General features: G+C 39.7%; 2 protein-coding genes across 6 annotated transcripts in view; both read right to left on the bottom strand.

Annotated features, from left to right (window-relative positions):
* IGSF5 (immunoglobulin superfamily member 5) overlaps nt 1-6,580 on the bottom strand; it is a 31,155-nt gene extending 24,575 nt beyond the window's left edge. The window contains 3 exon segments of the mRNA XM_087895164.1: nt 1,211-1,290; nt 3,268-3,309; nt 6,168-6,580. Of these exon segments, the coding sequence (XP_087751290.1) occupies nt 1,211-1,290; nt 3,268-3,309; nt 6,168-6,220 (175 nt within the window). The 5' untranslated portion in view covers nt 6,221-6,580.
* A 1,032-nt stretch (nt 6,581-7,612) lies between these two features.
* The window catches only part of LOC117669393 (beta-1,3-galactosyltransferase 5-like), a 36,860-nt gene continuing 21,278 nt past the window's right edge, over nt 7,613-23,194 (bottom strand). For 3 of the 5 annotated variants that reach the window (XM_060694098.2, XM_060694100.2, XM_060694099.2), the window contains exons 2-4: nt 17,081-17,138; nt 16,286-16,387; nt 7,613-9,130 (exon numbers count right to left, since the gene is read on the bottom strand). In XM_060694098.2, the coding sequence (XP_060550081.1) occupies nt 8,180-9,130; nt 16,286-16,330 (996 nt within the window). In that variant the 5' untranslated portion in view covers nt 16,331-16,387; nt 17,081-17,138 and the 3' untranslated portion in view covers nt 7,613-8,179. Of the gene's footprint in view, nt 9,131-16,285; nt 16,388-16,813; nt 17,035-17,080; nt 17,139-23,194 lie in introns of those variants that run through there. The other 2 variants (XM_060694102.2, XM_060694101.2) reach the window with 2 other exon arrangements.

Below are 23,194 nucleotides of genomic sequence, written 5' to 3'. Positions count from 1 at the left end.
GTGGGGAGAAAGTAATTACAGCCCTGGCTTGAATATCTGCTATTAGCTCCTTTGGCTGCATGCCCCTCCAGTGCTGCTGCAATCCCTGTCACCCCCACGCACACAACCCTTGCCACCTCCCCAGCACCTCTGAGATGTCTGCCAGCCACACGCCATTCCCCCCAATGCCCCTGCAATCCCTGCCACCCTCCCCCACACCTATAAGATATCTGCCATCCGCCTGCCATACCCCCCCCTCCCCGCTGCCCATCACCCCCCAATAGTGCAGCTATTTGACCATGGATGAATCACTGGGATATAAATGTGCCTCAGGGAATCAGCTGGGACGATGGGCTGGGTGTGGAGGGCCAGGGGGCCATTGACGGTGGAGAATCACCAGCAGACGGTCAGCAGATGAGGAAAGCTTGTGGTGGGTTGGGTGTGGTGGGTGTCCAGGAGTGAATTAGGCACAGACAAGTGTCAGTGCCTAATCGTCTCAGACTGCACTGAGAATTCCTTTCTTCTGGGTCCCGCCAGATGTACCATCTTAAGGGACAGGATCCACAACTTTAAAAGTTTGGAGGGCATGTTATTTGAACTGTTATTTGAAACCCAAGGCACCACATAGAATTAAATCTTTAGTGTGTCTTTTAGTATCTGTCATGTTAATGTTTCAATGTGCTATAAAATTACAGCCGATAATCAAGCCAAATCACACACATATTATGGCAGGTATTATGAGAGGTTTTATTTTGTTCAGTCAGGAGAAGCATACTCTGGATCATGTCTGCTAAGGACCATCAGCTGGTGGGCCCGTGGAAGAGAGCCTTTTCTGCTGTGACATTTCTCTGGAATATCATCCCTCTGGAATTTAGATTGGCCTTTCTTGGTTGGCTTTCTATAAAGGCTTGAAGATTTGGTCCTGTACTTGAGATGCCAAGTACCTAGAAAAGCCCATTTCTTGGTTTTGTTGAATTGCTGAATGTGTTTTTGTAATTTTTTTGAGCTGCTATGTGTTTTTTATATTTTTTTTCTTTTTGTATATGTGTTTATCATTTTTAATATTGTTAACTATCCAGCGTTATATATTTTTTTTTTTTTTTTTTTTTTTTTTTTTTTTTTAATTTTGATTTATATGCCGCCCTTCTCCGGAGACTCAGGGCGGCTTACAATGCGTTAAGCAATTTGAGATAGATAGCCATATAAATGTAATAAATACAAAGGATCATACCTGTTAGGTAGACCATCAGAGTGATAATCAGCCCAGTCCATCTCTGAAGTTTGTCCATTGAGCAAGCAGTTTCCTTGAATCTGAAAAATGACAGCCATATAAAACTGTATATTATAAATTATATTTTAATAACCACTTGAAGCCGATATACTTTTTTTTAAAAAGCAATGACCTTTCCAACATTCTGAACAAGAAATTGGTGCATGTAAACAGAAAAACAGTAAGCTTTAAAATATTTACAGAATCCACAACGATATGAGAAACAGTGTCTCCACTAAATAATTTGCAGTCAAACAGAAACTAAGTTAATCAACTAAAATTAACAAACTTCCTCAACCTACAAATAAGTTGCCCAGACCTAATCCACATATCAAAGGATAAGGTCTACAAACATAAAGTTAATTAAGTTATGTCTCCCAGAAGAACTGCATGTTCACAAGAATACATATTTACACACACACACCTCAAATGTCAGCCTCGAATTAGCATGCAGACACTTTCACACCACAGACAAGCTCATTTTATAAAACGCTGTTGCTGTACCCCATTTCTCTGCAGCTGCCCCTAAAGGCTTTTTGGAAAAACTTTTTCTTCTTTCCTCACAGCTGTCTGGATCTCATTTTTATTTATTCTTGCATAGTCTTGGCCCCAAATTATTCTTCTGAAAAGTTGCATGCCTGGTCCTGTGCAAGATCAGTCCAAATGCCACAGAACTTCAGTTCTCTCAATGGCCCTCTACATTCACAAAAGAAAATTATAAATAGGACAGAAACTCATTCACATTCTCACATGATAAAGAACAGTCTGTTCAGGAGGATCAACCTATAATATCTTTGATATCATTAAGAAACTAGAGAATCTGGATTTTTCCAGAGGTTACATATGTTTAGCCTAGTTGATAATTAGCTTTTTACAAGTCATAATAAAAATGACACTTTTTATTGTTAAAAATAGATTGTTATTCAGGATCTGAGTTTTTTAAAGTCTTAAATTGCAAAAAAGATTTTAAAAGATTGCCATAATAGTTCAAGAAGCTGACAACATAATCTATTATATACCTGTTTATCAAGTCTTATTAGCAATATCAGAAATATTGGTCACCTAAATGCTGTTTAGGGCTGTAGTAGTAAGTAACTATTACAACCTGAAAATTGCATTCAGATTATTAGCATTTTTGACAAACTGTGACAGAGGTGATTAGTGAAACACTGAGTATGGTGATTGGAGGATCTTCCAAAATCTACAAAAACTATTTTGATAACTGTTGGCAACCAGTAATTGTGTACAGGTAAAACCCAACTTGCAGATGAGAGATGAAGTATTCTGGTCCTACTCCATATCTGTAACCCTATATAGTACTGTGTATAGAATTGCTATTTTCTTTGTCCTACTCCCAGCATATTAGAGAAATCTAATATAGGCTAGTAAAATAATCCTAGAACAATTACTCTAAATAATTTTGTTTATTGAATTAGGAGGCAAGTCAACCAGGGGTGGGTTCTACTTACCTTTACTACCGGTTCGCAATGGGAGAAGCTTCTGCACATGTGCAGATCATCAGTGATGACGTCGGGGTGGGTGGGCAGAGCCTCCCGCCACCATTACTACCGGTTTGCAAGAACCAGACTGAACTGGGTGCAACCCACCACTGAAGTCATTCCTACTGAACACTTAAAATATTTTCTTTGAGTAAATGTGCATAACATTGAAGCACAGGGATCTCCAACCACAGCAACTTTAAGACTTGAGGACTTCAACTCCCAGAATTCAGAACTCAGCATGGTTGGCTGAGGAATTCTGGGAGTTGAAGTCCACAAGTCTTAAATTTGCCAAGTTTGGAGGCCCCTGTAGCTTGCAAAACAAAACAATCTATCCAACTATCTATCCAACAATCTATCCAATCTATCTATCTATCTATCCAACTAGACTTCTTACTTTTTGTAATTTTGATTTTGTAATTTCTATGGCCTAAACATATAATTGGTGAGTGTAGATTCTCCTGCCAGGAAATATATTTTGAGGCCCTTAACTGATATCGATACAAAGAATTATCTTACCTTTTTAGCTGAAGATCATGGTTTAGAAAAGTTTGACTGTCTCTGTAGGAAAAAGAATATGATTTTTGAAATCTTTTCCGTACAAATAGCTGCTCCAACAGACACACAATCAGATATTCTAAACATCTCTCAGTCCCTCTTCATAGTTTAACAGGAAGATCGTAATAAAGTATTTCAGCTTCTGGTTCCTGATTGTGTTCTGTATGATTGCTGCAGTCACCTTTTATCTCATTAGATAAGGCCTGGATCTACAACCAATGTGTGTCACTTGGTTTTTAATAATTAACAAGTATTGCAGAAGCATGAGGTAAAATGCAGCAATGAAAATATTTTTAATGAAATCTCTTCAACAGTTATAGCAACAGAGACACCTGCTGTCAAAACTATGTAATATTCTGCTCCTTTTAGTAAGTAGAAAACAGAAACAAATAGTCTAGCATTGTCTCGATTGCCATAAAATGTAGAGCATTTCTTCTATAGTATTTCTACATGAAAACATGTGCCTACTGTTAAATTGTTTTCTACTCTAGAGAATAGAAGAATGTTGGTAGGAACAAAAATGAAGTAATTTTAGTGAAAAACTAAACTAGCTTTCATTAGTTTTGCTTTCCACAGTTTGAGAACCCTTCTGTGTTATGTGATGCAAACGAGCATCAATATAGTATAAGTCTAAATTTGTATTTCTGCATCCAGGGCTCCAAGATCCGAGTTTCTAAAATCCAGATATCACCAGGTGGCAAGTACAAGTTTCATTTTTCAATATTTCTTTTTGCATCTGGTTGTTCCCATAGTCATCAGTTTTGTAGTATAAATTTAGGAGCTGTAATATATTTAAAACATTTGCCATCAAATTATTCTAGTTCAGATTTTTTTTTGCTTCATATTCCTAAGGTTACTCTACATTAATACATTCTTCTCAAGCCCCTATAGCTTTATGCCAGTTTCACTATTTATATCAGCAATAAAGCCAAAAACTGGTACATGGCAATCCTTGAGTTTTTGGTGCTAAGGAAAAAACAAAAAAAACAAAGCAAAACAGAATAACAGAGTTGGAAGGGACCTTGGAGGTCTTCTAATCCAACCTCCTGCTTAGGCAGGAAACCCTATACCACTTCAGAAAAATGGTTATCCAGCATCTTCTAAAAAATTTCCAGTGTTGGAGCATTCACAACTTCTGGAAGCAAGTTGTTCCACTGATTAATTGTTCTAACTGTCAGGAAATTTCTCCTTAGTTCTAGGTTGCTTCTCTCCTTGATTAGTTTCCATCCATTGCTTCTTGTCCTGCCCTCAGGTGCTTTGGAGAATAGCTTGACTCCCTCTTCTTTCTGGCAGCCCCTGAGATATTGGAACACTGCTATCATTTCACCCCTAGTCCTTCTTTTCATTAAACTAGACATACCCAGTTCCTGCAGCCATTCTTCATATGTTTTAGCCTCCAGTCCCCTAATCATCTTTGTTGCTCTTCTCTGCACTAGAGTCTCCACATCTTTTTTACATTCTGGCAACCAAAACTGGATGCAGTATTCAAAGTGTGGCCTTACCAAGGAATTATAAAGTGGCATTAACACTTCATGTGATCTTGATTCTATCCCTCTGTTTATGCAGCCTAGAACTGTGTTGGCTTTTTTGGCAACTGCTGCACACTGCTGACTTATATTTAAATGGTTGTCCACTAGGACTCCAAGATCCTTCTCACAGTTACTACTATTGAGCGAGATATCACATATACTGTATCTGCATTTTGTTTTTCTTCCCTAAATGCAAAACCTTATTTTTTTCACCATTGAATTTCATTTTGTTAGATAGCGCCCAATATTCAGGTCTGTCAAGATCCTTCTGTATCTTAAGCCTATCTTCCGGAGTGTTGGCTATTCCTGCTAGCTTGATGTCGTCTGCAAATTTGATGAGTTCCCCATCTATCCCCTCGCCCAAATCATTGATGAAAATGTTGAAGAGTATTGGGCCTTAAACAAAGCCTTGGGGTACCCCACTGCATACTTCCCTCCATGTAGATGCAGTTTCATTGAGGACTACACATTGAGTGCGGTTGGTCAGCCAGTTATGAATCCATCTGTTGGGGTTGCTGTCTAACCCACATTTTTCTATTTTATCTAGAAGTAGGTTAAGCTCTACTTTATCAAATTCCTTACTGAAGTCCAAGTTAATTATATCAACAGCATTCGTCTGTGTGTGTATCTATGTATAGATTTGAATAGAGAATCACAATATTTATTTAATATGCAACTTGTGAATTGAAGAAACAAATAACTAAAATAAAAGGATAAGGCTGCCCATCCATGGAAGGGAAAGTGTGAGTAAATTAGACATCACTTTAATTAATGGTTATAGAGATATTCTTCTTGAATGAATTACTTTAGTTGTTAAGAAATATTAAGTTAATAAAGTGCTGGGAACTAAAGAATTAGAAGGAAAACAACTGTTTAATATTTAGACAGCATCACACAACATAAGTGAATGTATACTTCTTATGAAGGGGAGTTTTGTTGCATCTGGGGGGGAAATTTATTTGGTTTTGGCATCATAAGGATGCAGACTATATGATTTTTAACTGACTGCTGAGGCAAAGTATTCTTTGCATATATCATACATTGTGTGTTGCCCAGAGTCCCCTTTTGGAGGAGATGGATAGTTATATAAAAGAGAGAGAGAAAGAAAGAAACTTGGGGATGTCATTGATTTTTATCTCTCTTATTTATTACAGTAGCAGTAGCATCATATGCCTCTGTGTTGAAATTTGGGAATAATAGTTGTGGGAGCTTATGCACAGCAGATTAATTCAGGCTTTACAGTTCATAAAGTCTTTTTTGCTAGATAATACCTCTTCCTTTGCTATGCTATAAAGCTCTACTTGACCATGAAGCCATAACAAAAAGACAAACCTTTGTTTTGTCCCAGACATGTAAGGACCTCTGGTACATTCCACTTGTCCCATTCTCTTTCAAAATTTGCTGTTGAGTTGATATAAAATGCTGAAGAAGTTAATGTAACTAATGAAGCTAATGCAAATGAAGACATTGGGAAAGGAGGACAAGACCACCTCATTCACAGAAAAGTAGTGTAAAATAATCAAGGGGACAGATGAGCAAATAGGATATTGAAGAAAAAAGATCCTGTTCATCACTTGGTCAGGGCATCTGGTGCTTTCCGTTTTCCCCAGCATCCTTCTTTTACCTGGTTCACTCTCTGTGAGATTGATAAAATATTAAAGAATTCTACAATGGATGGTATGAAAAGCTCAAATACAAGAGAAATATTTAAAAACCTTTCCCCTTTTCCTTTCCTTAAGTGGTAATAGCTTGTCAAACTTCATGTTTAACTCTTTAATCACTTATCAAATTTACATTTGTAACCAATTCTAAGTCAGATTCTAACAAGAAACAAGATCTTATTTTGTTTGTTTTACAAATAATCTACCAACATTATAATACTGTAAATAGCAATCCTTGTCTTGTTTTTCTTCATGAAATAGGATGTGGTAGCAAACATTTACTATACCTAACATCAGACAAGATTAGGGAAGAATAGGTCAACAGCTTGCCAAACTTAAAGAAGAACTACTTGAATCTTATGGCTAATCATATCAAGTTGAGTAAAGTATAATAATTTTAAGATATCTTGGAGCAAATCTTAGTAAAGATGGAAATATTTTGCACAAGGTTTAATGGTGATAATTCTGTTAAAATCAACTTAGGTACCTTGAAGTAAAATCTGTGGGAGATATTTCGTGACATTTTGAAGCTGGGTTTAGCAGAGATATTCTGAGTTAAACAGTGTCTGTAGGGATTTCTGGAAAATTTGGGTTCCACATCTGTTAGTGATATTCTTAAAATATTTTAGATCAATATCCTAATCATATCTTAGATTTGCTAGAGACATCAATGAAAGGTGGGACAGCTAGGCTACCAAAAGCAGAAACTCAGAAAAGTGTTCTTGGGTACTGGATTAATTGGTAGATCTCAGTCCAGGACACAAAGTGAGTTGGGTGAGAAAGAAATAAGTGTGCTGACATACTCCTTACTTGAGCTCTTATGATTTAAGTGTTAATACTGTATAGAACTGTTTGCTTCCAAAGGATATGAGGAAACTGTATAGGAAGTTTTACTCACAGTCAGTGGAAAGTTTATTTTTCAACATTGTTTTTTCTTGAAAGAACAAGAGATCTCAGTGTAGTGAACATCTGCTATCCAAAACCTCTGATTTGACAAACAGATAAAAGGTTAGCTATGTTAATTTTAATTTTGAAGAAAGATAGTTTCAAAAATAAAGAGTATAGCCACATCATATGAAAAAGCTACACATTTTTATATATAAAACAAAGAATAAATCACTGTTTATAAATAAATATTTATTGGTTTATTTGATTTTTTTGTAAGTTCTACAGAAGCATATTATAATAACACAAAATGTAGAACTTGACAAACATGGGACAACAGTGCTTTTATGAAATCTTGGTTATAATTTTTTGAACACAATTTCTTGCAAAATACTAATTTTCATTTTCTGTATCATCTTATACAACTTCAGCATCTATTTGTTTTCTACTAAAATGTTGGTAATCTCTACATTTGCTGATCCCCTTGAATTAACAATACCTGGCATTTTTCTTCACAAGTTTCATTGAAAAAACCTTTAAATTATCTTTCTACTGGAAAATTTCAAAATGCTTAAAAGAGAAAACTTTTCTGTGTACACAGCAATGGGGCTATTTAAATAAATATAGAACACAGTTTATAATCTTTATAGTAAATGAACCTATGTTACATGCAGAAAAGTTACAAAACTATAGACATTTAAGCAGGTGGCAATCCAAATGATCTCAATGGGATTGATTTCTAAACAGACCCCAACAGAACCATAGTACAAGTGAATTTCAGTATGCTTCTAATCAAGTTTACCCATCATAATTCCCGTACACTAGTTGTAAAGGTTTTTGAACATTTGAACATTTTTCATCCATATATCTTTCCAGTGCAGTCCAATAAATAAGGATTTGACTAGGAGTAGTAAAATGGCTTGTAACAATTTTCATGTAGTGACAAAGAGAAAAAACAACTTTTTCTGGAAAAAAGACAGGTTCTGAATGAAGTTTTTCAGGTTGGATTTTAAGTTTTGCAACACACATACCTATAAAAACATCTTCCAATTTAAGAACAGTGATGTGTTTTGAAACTATATAAACTTGACTAGCAACATCAGAGGAGAGAACATAACCAGTTCCTGAACAAAAGGGAGGGTAAACTTTTTCTGGATATTCCTCTTCACTTATATACCACTTTATGTCTGGATTTCTTATTGGCTTTTCATTAATTTTTATAGAACCTGTATATAACTGGCTAGTACTCTTTCGTTTCCGAAGAAGTTCTATCAGATAATAGACATTCACAAACATATCAGAATCAGTTTTCATTACAAAAGTAGTTTGTGGACAGAATTTATGAATCCATTCAAAGCCCATTAAAGTCTTTAATGTTAAATTATTGTATGAATCTATAAAATTCTTTTGGATTATATCTTTATAATGTAAGCTTTCCATCGTCACATTAAATGATTTATATGGCCAGAAATGATTTCCCAAGAGAAAAAATGTAACAATCAGTTTGTCAGCTAATATTCTTTTCTTTCCCCATGTTTTACGAATTATCATCCGGGCCTTTCTCTCACCAAGTTCTGATGATACCAATATTACTAGGAATGGAGGATTCTTATGGCAATTTATATCAGGCAATTCCAAAAAACTTTCCTTCGTAATAAATGTGATAACATAATTCAAGAGGATGATTGTGATCAAACAAGCCAGGACCAACAAAAGAAGATAAATAAGAAACTGTAGCTTGAAAGAAATCTGAAAAAGAAGAAAATTAATATATACGTACATATAAATACATATATTTGGTTATTAATTAATTAAAACCATTTTAATTGCCATTCTTCAAAACCATTTTTCTGATGGTGATGAAATGGTCAATAAAATGTAAAGTTAAACAATAAAAACATGGCTGGTAGATACAGATTGATTAAAAAATTATATTGCAGTATGTAGATTTGAAATCCAAACAAAGCAATATATTAACAGGATTATGAGAATATAAATAACTTTGCTGGTAAAAAAAAATAACAAAATATGGGTGCTAGAATCACATTATTAAGGAAATATATATATAAAACAACAGCATTGAAAAAGTGGCTTACAACCTGTAATGATATTTACAAGAGTTAGAGCATTGGGATTCAAATAATTTAACAACCGGTTCACCACAGTTGGCTGTCGTGGGAAGCATGGCCCATCCCAAGCTCTGCCACACATGCAGGACGAGCCTCCTGCAAAGGCCAACCTGTCCATGGCCAAACCAGTTGTTAAATTACCCCCCACCACCATCAAAGTGGATTCTGGGCGCTGCGCTGCAATGGAGAAATGGGCAACAGAGCAGCCGGCATGAGGGAAAGAGGAGGGAAAGCAGCCTTCCCTTCCCTCATGCTGACCACTCCATTGCATATTTCTCCATTGCAGTGCAGCGCCCAGAATCCACTTCGATAGTGTGTGTGTGTGTGTGTGTGTGTGTGTGTGTGTGTGTGTAACTTAACAACCGGTTCACTTGAACTGGTGAGAACCGGTTGAATCCACCACAGAGCATCCCCAAGATCATGTGATCAACATTTGGTCACTTGACAACCAAAATGCATTTATAATGGTAGCAGCATCCCAGGATAATATGATCACCATTTGCGATTTTCCCAGTCAGATTCTGTCAATGGCTGAAGCCAGATTCACTTAACAATTATTGATTCATTTAACAACTGCAGTGATTTGTTTAGCAACTAAAAGAATTATAAAATCAGGAGTTACTCACTTAACAACTTTGCTTAGCAACAGAAATCAAGGACTACTGTCATTATTAGCCAGCTTCCAAGTACAATTCAAGGTGCTGGTTGTTGTCTTTAAAGCTTTATATGGCTTTAAAAATGTCTTCTGCCCTTCATATAAGATCAAACAGAAGGAGCATTGGTCCTACCTGATACGATCCTTCTCGTTGAATTGAGGCAGCATCCAGAAATGGGTTTGTCTCGTCTATTGGCCAATGAGACTGGGTCTGTCAAAGCTGTGAGGACATCCCCCCCTACCAACGGTCCAGCTTTTGGCGAAGATGAAGTGACAGACTCCTCGTGGTCAGCTCAGCTGCTATCCCTAGGGCAATCGAGGGCCAGCCCTAAGCTAGGGAGGGGCTGGATGCTGCCTCCACTCAACGAGAAGGATCGTATCAGGTAGGACCAACTCTCCTTCTCTGTCATAGTGGAGGCAGCATCCAGAAATGGGACATACCAAAGCGGTAATGCCCCTACGGGTGGGCTGCAGCCTGGCCCGAGGCCCCAACATCAGTGTGCACACTGCCACCTACCAAAGGCCGCCTCAGCCGATGCATAGCTGTCTATCTTAAAGTGCCTGATAAAGGGCGATGGGGAAGACCAGCTAGCTGCACGACAGACCTCTTCCAGAGAGGCCTGCGTTGCCCACGCCGCACTTGTGGCCGCACTCCTCGTGGAGTGTGCCATAATACTCTGGGGCAAAGGAAGGACCTGAGCCTCATAAGACCTGGCGATACATGCCCGAATCCAGCAGCCCAGGTTAGAAGAGGTCACCTTAGCCCCTAAGGTGGCAGGCTGGAAGGAAACAAAGAGCGACTCCATCCTCCTAATGGAGGAAGTGCGTTTAACATAAATCCGGAGCGCCCTTCTAACGTCAAGCATGTGCCACTTCCATTCCATAGAGTGCCTGGGATTGGGACAAAAATCAGACAGGACTAACTCCTGGGCCCTATGAAACCACGTATTAATCTTTGGGAGGAAAGAAGGGTCCAAATGGAAGACCACCCGGTTAGGGTGAAACACACAAAGGTCATGTCTGACAGAAAGTGCTGCCAATTCTGAAATCCTCCTTGCCGAAGTAATGGCCACCAAGAAGGCCACCTTGAAGGACAGGAAGCGGAGCGTGACCCCCCATAGTGGCTCAAATGGGGCCACAGTCAATGCTTGAAGCACTTTGGAAAGGTCCCAAGTGGGAAAATGGTGAACCATCGGAGGCCGCAGGTTCGAAGCGCCCTTGAGGAAGCGGCGAACAGCAGGATGTTGAGACAGGGATTCCAGCTCACCACAGGAGAAGACCGACGACAAGGCAGCCACCAGACGACAGATGGTGTTGGGCGATAGACCCATGTTAAGCCCCCTCTGAAGGAAGGCCAGCACCTGGGGCACAGATACCTCGGTCAGGTTCAAGCCTGATTGAGAACACCAGGAACAAAAGGCCTTCAGGTGGCATCATAAATCCTGTTCGTGGAAGGCCGCCTGGAAGCCTGGATGATGTCTATGACCTTGGGGGGTAATTGTCTCAGCTGAGCGACTGCTGCTCAAGCGCCAGGCGGTTAACTGCAGCCACTGAGGGTCTGGATGCACCACTGCCCCCTGGCTGAGGGAGGCTCTGCCCATTGGCAACCTCCAAGGCTGGGCCACCGAAAGAGCGACCAAGTCTGCAAACCATGGCTGGCACAGCCAGTAAGGGGCCAGGAGTAGCACCTCCGCCCTTTCTTTCAAAATCTTTTGGACCACCTTCGGGAAAAGAGGGAGAGGGGGGAATGTGTACAGGAACTCCCAAGGCCAGGGACTACGGAGTGCATCGACCTCCTCTATCCCGGGAACTGCAAACCTGGTATAATATCGTGGCAGCTGGGCATTGTCTGCGGTGGTGAAGAGATCCACAGCAGGCCTCCCGAAGCACTCCAACAGCTCCTGAAATAAATCTGGATGCAGGTGCCACTCTGCATGATCAATGGTGGCCCTGCTGAGCCAATCAGCCTATACATTGGCAGCCCCTGTAATATGCTCGGCTCTCAGTGTCACCTGGAACCACTCAGCCCAAAGGCAGAGCTGCTCAGCCTCCTGCATCAGGTCCCAGGATAGGGTACCCTCCTGCCTGTTAATATGCGCCTTGGTGGCGACATTGTTCGTCCGAATCAGCACATAACTACCTGCCATGAAGGCCGTGAAGTGCTGCAGAGCAAGATGCACAGCCCTTAGCTCAAGCCAGTTAATGCTATGGACAAGGTCCACCTGCGACCACTGGCCCTGGGCCACCTGATTCTGAAAGTGAGCCCCCCAGACAAAGAGGCTGGCATCGGTTGTGAGAACTAGGGTGTCTGGTTCTTTAAATAGGCAACCTTGAGCGAGAACCTCAGAAACCCACCATTTTAGGGAACCCAATATAACCTGGGGCACCCTGACCTTAGACAACGTAGTGCTCCTACCAGTCCATTGTAGAGCCCTGGCGTGTAAACGGGCCCAGGGCACTATGGAAATGCAAGAAATCATCTTGCCCAGGAGCGTAGAAAGCAGCGACAGAGGAACGAGCCACTCCTGCTGGACTCTACCCACCAGTTCTATGATACTATCCTGTCGCTCCTGGAAAAGATGCACCCTGCACTCTCTGATGTCTATTACCGCCCCCAAATGCAGCAACTGGGTAGCCGGTGTTAAATGACTTTTGCTGACATTGATGGAAAATCCGTGCTCCTGAAGCACCCGGATGGTAAGCCCTAGATCTGCATAAGCCTGTTCCACAGAGGAGGACTGGACAAGGATATCATCCAGATAGCACTGATCGCACACGGGCTTAGCCCGGAGATGTGCAGCTAGAGGCGCTAGCATCTGCTGAGTACTCCAGAGCCACCTGCAACTTGTTCAGGTCCTGGTGTGCTCTGGCATCCCCCACCAGGATCCTATCCTGCAGTTGCTTCAGCCAAATGAGGGACGCCAGATTAAAGAACGAAGCTGATGTGGCAGCCCGGATGGTCCAGGCGGCTGCGTGATGTGTTTTCTTAATGGTCTGCTCACACTTCCTTTCCTCAGGTTTAAGAGCTTCCTCAGGCATCTCTGGGATAACATTTTGTGCCACCAAGGCCGCTACAGGTGCATCAATTGAAGGCAGGATCAGCGCCTGCATCAACTTGGGCCCCACTGAGCTAGGCTAAGATTCGATATTGGGATAAAACTCAATTATTAGAAATCCAAATCTTTGGTCAAGACAGAAGTGCCTCTTCCGTGCCAAGGTGCTGAGATGACAAACGGTATTTGATGTAGGTACAGAATTGTAAAAGGGCAAACTGACCCTAAACAGATACATCCTGTTGTTTAATGTTTATTGCACCCCAAATGTCATGTAGATTCTAGAGAGGAAATACTGTTTTCCTTACTGTCCTCTTTACTGCTTGTGAGGCGCCTTTGAGCCCCTTATCTCCTTTTATTATGTCTTGAGCTCCGGAGCTGAAAACCTGAGCCTGTGGGAACAGGGCTGTTATGTCTTTCCTAGAGATAAAGGGTAACTTCTACGTGTGAAATGTCGCACTCTTCGTAATAATTTTGCCTTTATACTGTATAAATATCTGGTCAAAATCAGCCATCTTTGTTCAGACCCTTCGCTGTCTTTGGACTGTTTGAACCTTGCGCAATAAACTCTTTCCTGCATTGAAGAGCTTGCTCTAGTCCGTCATTTTTCCTATAACACCACATTATAAAGTCTTTTATTCAGCGAACCAGGGTTAGGCCCAGTCGCTGGCGTGGACCACTGGCATTTGACCACGTCTAAGAAAAGGTGAGGAGATGGTACCACCTCAGCCTCACAAACCGGCTCGGAAAATAAAGAGCCTGTCATGTCAGAAGGACCCGGGGCAGGCTCCAAGAAAGCAGGGGCCAGAATCATATTGGTAGATTTTCTGGCCTTAAACAGCAATGATTTAAACACTGCAGGCTTAAAAAGCCCTGAAAATGCTGGCTGCTCAGGCAGTAGGCCCTCATCCTCTGAAAAGTCTAGGTCTCTGCCTGTCTCCTCCTCAGACTCAGAGGAATGGTGGGAGTGGCTGGGCGAATAAGAGCCCTGGGCATGAGCAAGTTCATCAGCCTCAACCGATTGTAAGGGGGAGGCCTGTAGGGGGGTAGATCTTTGGCCCTGCTGAAGATCAGCTGCTATCCCCTTTGAAATCGCAGCAGCAATTATGTCTGCCATACATGGGGACAGTTATTCTGCTCTAAGGCCAGCTGCACCTGGAGGGAAGGGAGCCTCCCCTTGAGCAGGGCCCTGTCTGACAGCCTGTTGCCGGGCAGAAGTTCCCTGAGAAGGCTGAGGGGCTAAAATGAGCAAAGGCTCCTTGTTGCCGGGCAGATTAGACTCCCTGAGCTCACTAGCACAATCTGGCGACCATTGCAATGCCGGGTGGCTGTCAAAATCCACAAGCGGCTCTGACTGCAGCGCAAAAAGGTGGGAATGATTATCCCTATCCAGGGGCACCTGCGAGATGGTCTGCTGCTCGCCCGTTTTCCTCACGGCTTTTTCGATCTGCTTATCGATCGCCTTGTGCCGCCTGGCTGCATCAGCCTCTGAAGACTTGGAGGACTTCAGGGAGGCTACCCGATGCTTGGTCTTGTCCTTAGCTTTCTTGGCTGCGGGGCGCTGACAAGAGGTGGCCCCTGAATCAGTTTTGTCGGGGCCAAGAAAGCTGGAGTCGAGGTGGGCGTGCTGGTTCCAGCACTTGCGGCGGTGGCGGCTTCCTCCGCCATTTTAAAATCGCAGATCGGCACCAAGATCTCCACTGCGATCGAAGCGCATCATAGGCGATCTGTGCATGCACAGAAGCGCACGAGTGAAGTGATCCTGGCTTTTAAATAAAGCTCTATAAAATATTCTATGATAATACTTGTTTCAATGGCCTTAGTTTCCTTGTTATTAAAGTTTATTGCTTTCATTTTATGCCACAATTTGTTATCTTATTATACCATATTTGTTTTAACATTTTTACTGTAAGAAGAAAATATAATCCACTCTTGAATCTTGCTAGATTTGAGCTACACACACACATATATATTAAGTAAATCAATACATTCAGTAAGTTTTTATTCAGCTCAAAGAGTTGCTTATCCGAATAGTGGGGGCTTTATTCAAAATTGATTCCTTCAAGTTTAGAGTAGCAGATTGAAATAAAAGGGCTTTTAAGATGGATCTGTTATTTAAATGTGTGTACTGTACACACAAGTTATATTTTCATATCTACCAGGGAGGAAAATGTAATTACAAGAATTCCTTGTATGTATATGAATGTCGCCTGTCCCACCCTAAAACTAACTGCATATTTAAACTTGCACCTTAAATGCAAACATGAATTTTTCATCCTCCTCAATGAATAGCTTGAAAGCTGCACTGAAAAAAAGTAAGGTTTAGTTTTAATAGTTTTCAGTGATTGGCAAAGAAACAACTGGCTTTAAAATGAAAAGGAAAAAAAAAATAAGAAAGGAATGCACAGGTAGACTTTGATTTATAACCATAATTTAGCCCAAAATTTCTGTTAAGTGAGACATTTGTTAAGTGAATTTTGCTCCATTTTACAACCTTTCTTGCCAGCCACAGTTGTTAAGTGAATCACTGCAGTTGATAAATTAGTAAGCCAGTTGTTAAGTGAGTCTGGCTTCCCCATTGACTTTGCTTGTCAAAAGATTGCAAATGGTCGTAAGTATGAACCAGTTGCCAAGCATCTGAATTTTGATCATGTGATCGTAGGAATGCTACAAAGGTTGTAACTGTGAAAAATGGTCATAAGTCACTTTTTTCAGTGCCGTTGTAACTTTGAACTGTCACTAAATAAACTGTTGTAGGTCGAGAATTACCTGTACTCCTGAACATTAAAACAAAACAGAATATTTGTATAGTTTTCCCATCTTTCTTACAGGAGATGTTGGCCACAATTGCACTCCTCCTCCTATGATTCTCTACAGAGAAATTCTAAGTAAAATTTCCCAAGGAGATTGGCTCCATAAATCTTTCCCTTCAGGCCTAGTTACAGTAGGCCCCACCTCTGCAACCCACCAAGCCCTTCACTTCTACCCTGGCCCACCCTTGCTTCTCATAATCCGTCCCTACGCTTTAATGTTTTGCTCATTGCCTTTTAGACAGTGAAAGACCCACTTTCTTTGTAGCCGCTTGAAGTCTCTTCAGGACAGGGGAAACCATCTTTCTTCTCTCCCAGGAAGAGAAGAGCCTCCTGATGGGAAATCTAGGCCGGGCCGCCTAAAGTAGCAGGTAGAAGCTTGTGTCAGCACAAAACAATTTCCCCAGACTCAGGATATGATAACATTCTTGTTTTTTTTAAAGAGTTAACAGAATCAGAAGTAAAAAAGAGGGTCAAATATGGTGAGTGGACAAAGATTATAGAATTATCTCTGTTTTCATCCATAGATCTGTTTAAAATGTGGCAAACCTATACTACACAGGCTTTCCACAGGACCTAATTTCACTCAAAATATTTGGGACTTACAAGAGTGTTGAATACTTAAAAGGAAAAAAATGTTTTTGAGCTATAGTCTTTTCTAACCTGTTGCCTTCCACCCTAGGTATTGGTGTTTTCTATTACTATTATCTGGCAATTTATACCAAAAATTAGTCAATCTCTCCTCCCCCCCCTCCTCTTTATATACATACATTTTACATACATACATGTTTCAGAGCTACTTACTTCCCAATAACTGGGAACAGGATTGGAAGAGAATCAGAAAAAGTCAAAACTGAGCCGTGACTCAGCCCTGCCCTGCCCTGCCCTGATCAAAGCCCTGCTCTTTTTTTGCAAGTCACATGCAGGACATGAACAAGAGAGACTGGGTTTCCATCACAATGTCATTGCCACCATCTTAACTTTTCTGACCCTCCCCCATTCCATCATGGAGACCCCTAAATAGGATTATAGGGGTCCCCCAACATTGTTACCTAGAAACTGAGGCATCCTGAGTTTGGCATGGAGCTGATAAGAATCTTCTTCACCCACCTGAAAATAAGAAGGGATGTCAAGTCAGAAACAAATGATACGTTCATTTGGTATATGTGATGTGTCAGAAAGTAATAAGTCAAATAATAATAGACATTAATTAGAAATGAAAAAAGACAGACACTCTTAAAATTATGTTTCGTGTCCAGGCTTGTTTCTTCAACACTTACAACACTCATGGATTCCAGAATATTTTCCCCTATTGTTTAGTTTATGAATTGACTAGTTTTTGCATATTAAAAAAATATATTTGGCTAAAAAGAAGAGATGGTTTCCTGAACTTCAAGAGGAGACATGGATGCCATGCTAAAATGCTGATATTGTCGCAGAAAACTAAAAGAGATGAATTTCGAAATCAGAAAAAGCTTTTATTTATTTTGGCCAAAAGGTTCAGACATGCATTCTGTTTACATTCTGGACAAAAACCCTTCTTTAAGACACGTATCTTTATAGAACAAAAACAGGAAATGTGAAATAAACCTCCTACGTGTTAGGCTCTCCCCCTCCTCCCATTATTGCCTGAACAGGAAGATTAGTTAATTTCTTGTGGTTTTACTTCTTGAACTCTTCAACTGTAAAAAGTGTGTTAATTCTGCGGTTTAACTTTTTGAACTCTGCAACTTTCTCAAGTCACAGGGGTCCTTCAGAGAACCTCTAGGCTGACCCCGTATTATTTCACTCTTATAACCAAATTTCACTTTACGTCCTGCCTTATCATCACTTTATTAAAAGGCTAATAATAAAGCTGAGATTCCAGGACATAACGTAATAAAATTCATAAATACAAATACTTTCAATGTACAATAAATATTGCTTTGACTGAACTCTGTTTTTGATAATCCATATGCTGATGGATACATACATGCATGTAGGGTATTGTGGGGAGAGGATTGTAATAGTAGTTTGCCACTGAATTCAGAGATGTTGTTTTCAGTTTCTCTAATCTATTAAGACAGAACGTAAAATGAAATTGAATATAAGAGTGAAATAATACGGGGTCAGCCTGGAGTATCTCTGAAGGACCCCTTTAACTAGTAAATATAAGAGACAAATGCTGGGTTCAAAAAGTTAAACCGCAGAGTTAACACACTTTCTACAGTTGGAGAGTTCAAAAAGTCAGACCGCAGAGGTACTATGTTAAAATGCAGAACTAAACCACATGGAGCTTTCCTGCCTAAGGAATAAAGGAGGGGGCTAGCTAAAGAGGCAGATCTCAGATACTTCCTGTTTTTTGTTACTATAAAGATACGTGTCTTAAACAAGGTCTTTGTTCAGAATGTAAACAGAATGCATGTCTGAACCTTTTGACCAAAATAAATAAAAGCTTTTTCTGATCTCAAAATTCAATTCATTCATTATTTTTCTGCAACACTACAGTCTTTATAACTTCATGCTATTCTTCCCTTTAAATAATTTCGAAATCCGGTGTTTCTGAATATCACATTATCAGTTAACAACGGTAATTGGAGTGGGAATTTCTATCACTAAGGGATGCTGTTGTAAAGGGCAATTTCATGTGATTGCATTGTTTAGCAACAGCAATCTCAAAAGTCCCCATTGCCGTTATTAACTGAAAATTGCAGGTCATTAAGAAAGAAGCTACTCACAACTTCCTGCTGGCTTCGAACAAGCAAAGTCAGTGGGGAAACCAACAGGAAGTTGCAAGTCCCAGATGGTTTGCAAACAGACCTGTAGACAGATTAGCGGCTGCTGCCGAGTGGTGCATGAGAAGGTATAAGTGGCCAGTGAGGTGTAAACTGAGTGCAGCAGGGCTGAAGGAGTCATGCACAAGTGGCCAATGAGTAAGGTGACCAGATTTTAACATTGGTAAAGAGGGACATTGTGGGCGTGGCTTATTTTGTGGGCGTGGCTAGCTGGTCATGTGACTGGGTGGGCGTGGCTAGCTGGTCATGTGACCGGGTGGCCATGGCTATGTGTATAGGGTAAGGTGAACAGATTTTAACATTGGTAAGAAGGACACCATTGTGGGCGTGACTTATTGTGTGGGCGTGGCTTGGAGGCCATGTGACTGGGTGGGCGTGGCTAGCTGGTCATGTGACCGGGTGGCCATGGCTATGTGTATAGGGACTACTCAGAGGGCTGAAAAGTCATTTCTGACAGGTCCTCCCACTTTTGACTGGTCCTCACACTTATGACCATCCTCACATTTATGCCCGTGCAGTATTCTTAACAACCATGTCACTCATTTCACAACTGCTTCTCTTCACCATGGTGACAAGATAGGGCAAAAACGTAAAATGTGAGGACAGTCGTAAGTTCGAGGACTGGACAAAAGTGCGAGGATCAATCAAAAATAACTTTTTCAGCCCTCTGAGTAGTCCATATGCACAAAAGGACTAACCAGAGGGCTGAAAAAAGTCATTTCTGACAGGTCCTCGCACTTTTGACTGGTCCTCACACTTATGACCATCCTCACATTTATGCCCGTGCAGTATTCTTAACAACCATGTCACTCATTTCACAACTGCTTCTCTTCACCATGGTGACAAGATAGGGCAAAAACGTAAAATGTGAGGACAGTCGTAAGTTCGAGGACTGGTCAAAAGTGTGAGGACCAGTCAAAAATAACTTTTTCAGCCCTCTGAGTAGTCCATATGCACAAAAGGACTAACCAGAGGGCTGAAAAAAGTCATTTCTGACAGGTCCTCGCACTTTTGACTGGTCCTCACACTTATGACCATCCTCACATTTATGCCCATGCAGCATCCTTAACAACCATGTCACTCATTTCACAACTGCTTCTCTTCACCATGGTGATAAGATAGGGCAAAAAACATAAAATGTGAAGACAGTCGTAAGTTCGATGACTGGTCAAAAGTGCGAGGACCAGTCAAAAATAACTTTTTCAGCCCTCTGAGTAGTCCATATGCATAAAAGGATACAGCAATAGAGAGGAAGGGAAGGGAAATTAGAGTAGGAGTGAGGGTAAGAGGGGGAGGAAGAGAGGAGAAGGAGAAAGGAAGAGGAAGTAGGGAGGAGAAGAAGAGGGGGGGAAGAGAAAGTAAGAAGGAAAGAAAAGAGAGAGGTGGTAGGTTTGAGGAGAAAGATTGCTGTACAATAAAAAAGATGAAAGGGAAGAAAGCCAACCCCAAACAAATATAAAGATATTAAGATAAAGAATGAATGGTTAAACTTTAAAGAATAAAAGAGAACAAATAGGAATAAATAGCAGTAATTAGAAACACACATACAAACATACAATTTATTTTCTTTGAACAGAGTATTTGGCCGGTTCACAAATTTAAACAGTGTTTAGTCACTTCAATTAAATTTACAATTTCTATATTTCCTTTTTGCCATATTTATTCCTCATCTATTTTTTTTAAAAAAACCAATATTACCCTTCATCCTCATCTCTAATCTTAATCAAATTCAATTTTTCCCTTCTATTCTATATTATACCCCTTTCCATTGTCATCTATTTTTATATCCATCCTCACATTGGTTAATTATGTAATACAGTTGTTTAATACAAATTCAACATTTTAATATAAATCAATTAGTTATAAAACTATCTTTTTTGTATATTAATCAATATGAACATGAATATTCCAATTATTTCCATGCAATCCAATTTCTTACAAATCAATTAATTATATTTACCAATAATAATAAACCAAATAATTTCCCCCATATATTCCTCTGAACCACAACTTAAACATTTCTGCTTTCAACACAATATACAATTAATAGTATCTCAATTCAATTATTACAATTCCCTAGTTAAATACAGCTTTTTTTTCTTTTGTGTTTTAAAATCTTGAACTCTCCTCCTAAATTTCCCATTGTTTGCAGTTTTTCACCTACCTTTTTTGGGGAGGAAAAATAAAAATAAAAATAAATCTCTCTCTGCCTCATTTTGTCACGTTCCACCAAAGATCCTGGTTTCGGTTTCGTTTCTGCAGCTTAGCTAGGGGAAAAAAAAACTGCTTCAGGAACTCTTTACACTGATTGCCTGTAGGACGGCCCTTTGAAGCCCCGGGCAAGAGTTTAAACAGTTTTTTTTTCTTCTAGCCATCAGCTGGGGCTCAAGAGGCAGCGGGACTGAGGAGGCAGAATGAAAAATCGGGACTTTTTTGAAACGCCGCGGGACGCGGGACAAATTGCTAAAAAGCGGGACTGTCCCGCCAAAAGCGGGACGTCTGGTCACCTTACCAATGAGGCATGGCATGGCTAGGGGTGGCTGCTACCAGGAGGGGTTGGGTATGCAAGCAGTGCAAGCATTGAAGGGCTGCTGCTGGGTGGAGAGGGTGCATGAGTGTCCATTGCAGCCCTTGCAGATTTGATTCTATAAATATAAATATTCTGTCGAAGAAATTGGTCAGTTTAAATATGGAACCCAGCCTCTTACTTTCGGTTAATGCCCTTACTCAAACACCAATCTGAAAGAGCCTCGGTTTTCTGAGGAAGGCTAGGAGATGAAACACAAGAAAAGATGCCTGGATGTAGCAGGAAGAGAGAATGGCCTTGAAGGATAGGAGGAAGAACTGCTATTTCTCATCAAGAATGTTGATGCATGAATTATAAAGATATCATTTCAGTCATTTATATTCCACTGAAAAAATATATTTTCCTTGAAACACACTAGAATGGAGATTTTGTAAGTAAAGCATTTTTTTTATTGAATAAATCTGAAAAATTAAATTAAATTGGGGTAACTGTTGTTATTCCTTGCCCTAGGAAACACATTTAGAACCCAGGTACATCATTGGAGATTTTATTTTCAAGAATTTTATAGTGAGGCTGTGAATGATGTAAAATACATAGGTTGGATGTGAAAAAAAATGCAAAATGCAAATATGCAACTAAATGCTCAAGGAAAATATAAGCATCCCAAAGCAATACAATGTAATATCCAAGAGTAGAAAAAGCATTTTATTTAATATAATACTTTAAACATTACAGTTTCTATGTTCACATAATAGAATATACATGTCTTACAAACAATGTAATATAAGCTTCTGATATGAATATTTGGAAATGATATTATTATATGTATAAAATATCCTTTCTACTCAAATTGTTCGTTAGTTTACTTTAGATGTCCAAAATATGCACAGCTAGTCAATCCTTGTCCAATCTTAGAATATTTTTCTTATTTTTTAAATTAAACTCTCTTTTTCATAAGTTCTTATAAATATGGCTTGCCCAAGATACCTGCAATTAAACATGGTCGCATTAAACCTTTAAAAATATAGCTTCTTAAAATATTTATTATACTTTCCCCCAACATAGAGACTTTGGATTTTAGTTCCTGTAAATCAGCATTGACTCTGAATGGCATCAGCTTTGCTGCTCTCTTGAATATTTCAAATCAAATCAGCTTGAAAGCCAATGTTGAAACATGTTAATAGCAACCACTTACATGTTTGAGAATGTTAAGGATAGATATTTTCCTGATTCACATAAACTTCCTTCTTTGTCAGTAATTGGACTTGTCCATTTAAAAAAAGAAATATTTTGTACATTTGGTTTTTCACAAATATCTGTACATCTAATTCTATCCAAGGGCCAACTTGGAAGTAAGTTTGGTGGAAGTTACGATTGAATTTTCAGCCATGTGTTTTGTTTTAATAAAATAGACATTCCAGCACTTCATTGAATGAAAATTGAAAAAAATATTCAAAATTTGCCAGTTAAAAATGTAATTGTTTAGCATCTCATTGGAATCAACAGAATCATTCATTTATGTGCAACGACTGAAGAACTTTACATCTGAATTCTAAATGCACTATTTCAATTGTCTCAGATGACTGGGACATTTTTTTAAATAAAATACACCTCTTTGCTTTTACCTATATTTCTATATATTCATTTATATATTCAAAAGATTTATATAACCATCCAGCAATCTCTGGATGACTCATAATAACAACAGCAATAGTAATAAAAACATTATCAGACTTGAAACTAAAAAGCTGATAGCTCAACCCACACTCTCCATTATATCCAATTATACAGTCCCCAGGCTCCAACCTCACCCTGTCCAATCCTTAGAGGAAGAATGGGCCATTCTTCTCTTCTTGTCTCCCAAC

Source organism: Pantherophis guttatus, chromosome 5 (genome assembly GCF_059756535.1).
Source record: "Pantherophis guttatus breed Tessera chromosome 5, ASM5975653v1, whole genome shotgun sequence".
Classification (NCBI taxonomy): Eukaryota; Metazoa; Chordata; class Lepidosauria; order Squamata; family Colubridae; genus Pantherophis; species Pantherophis guttatus.
This window is presented reverse-complemented; position numbering and strand designations above follow the sequence as displayed.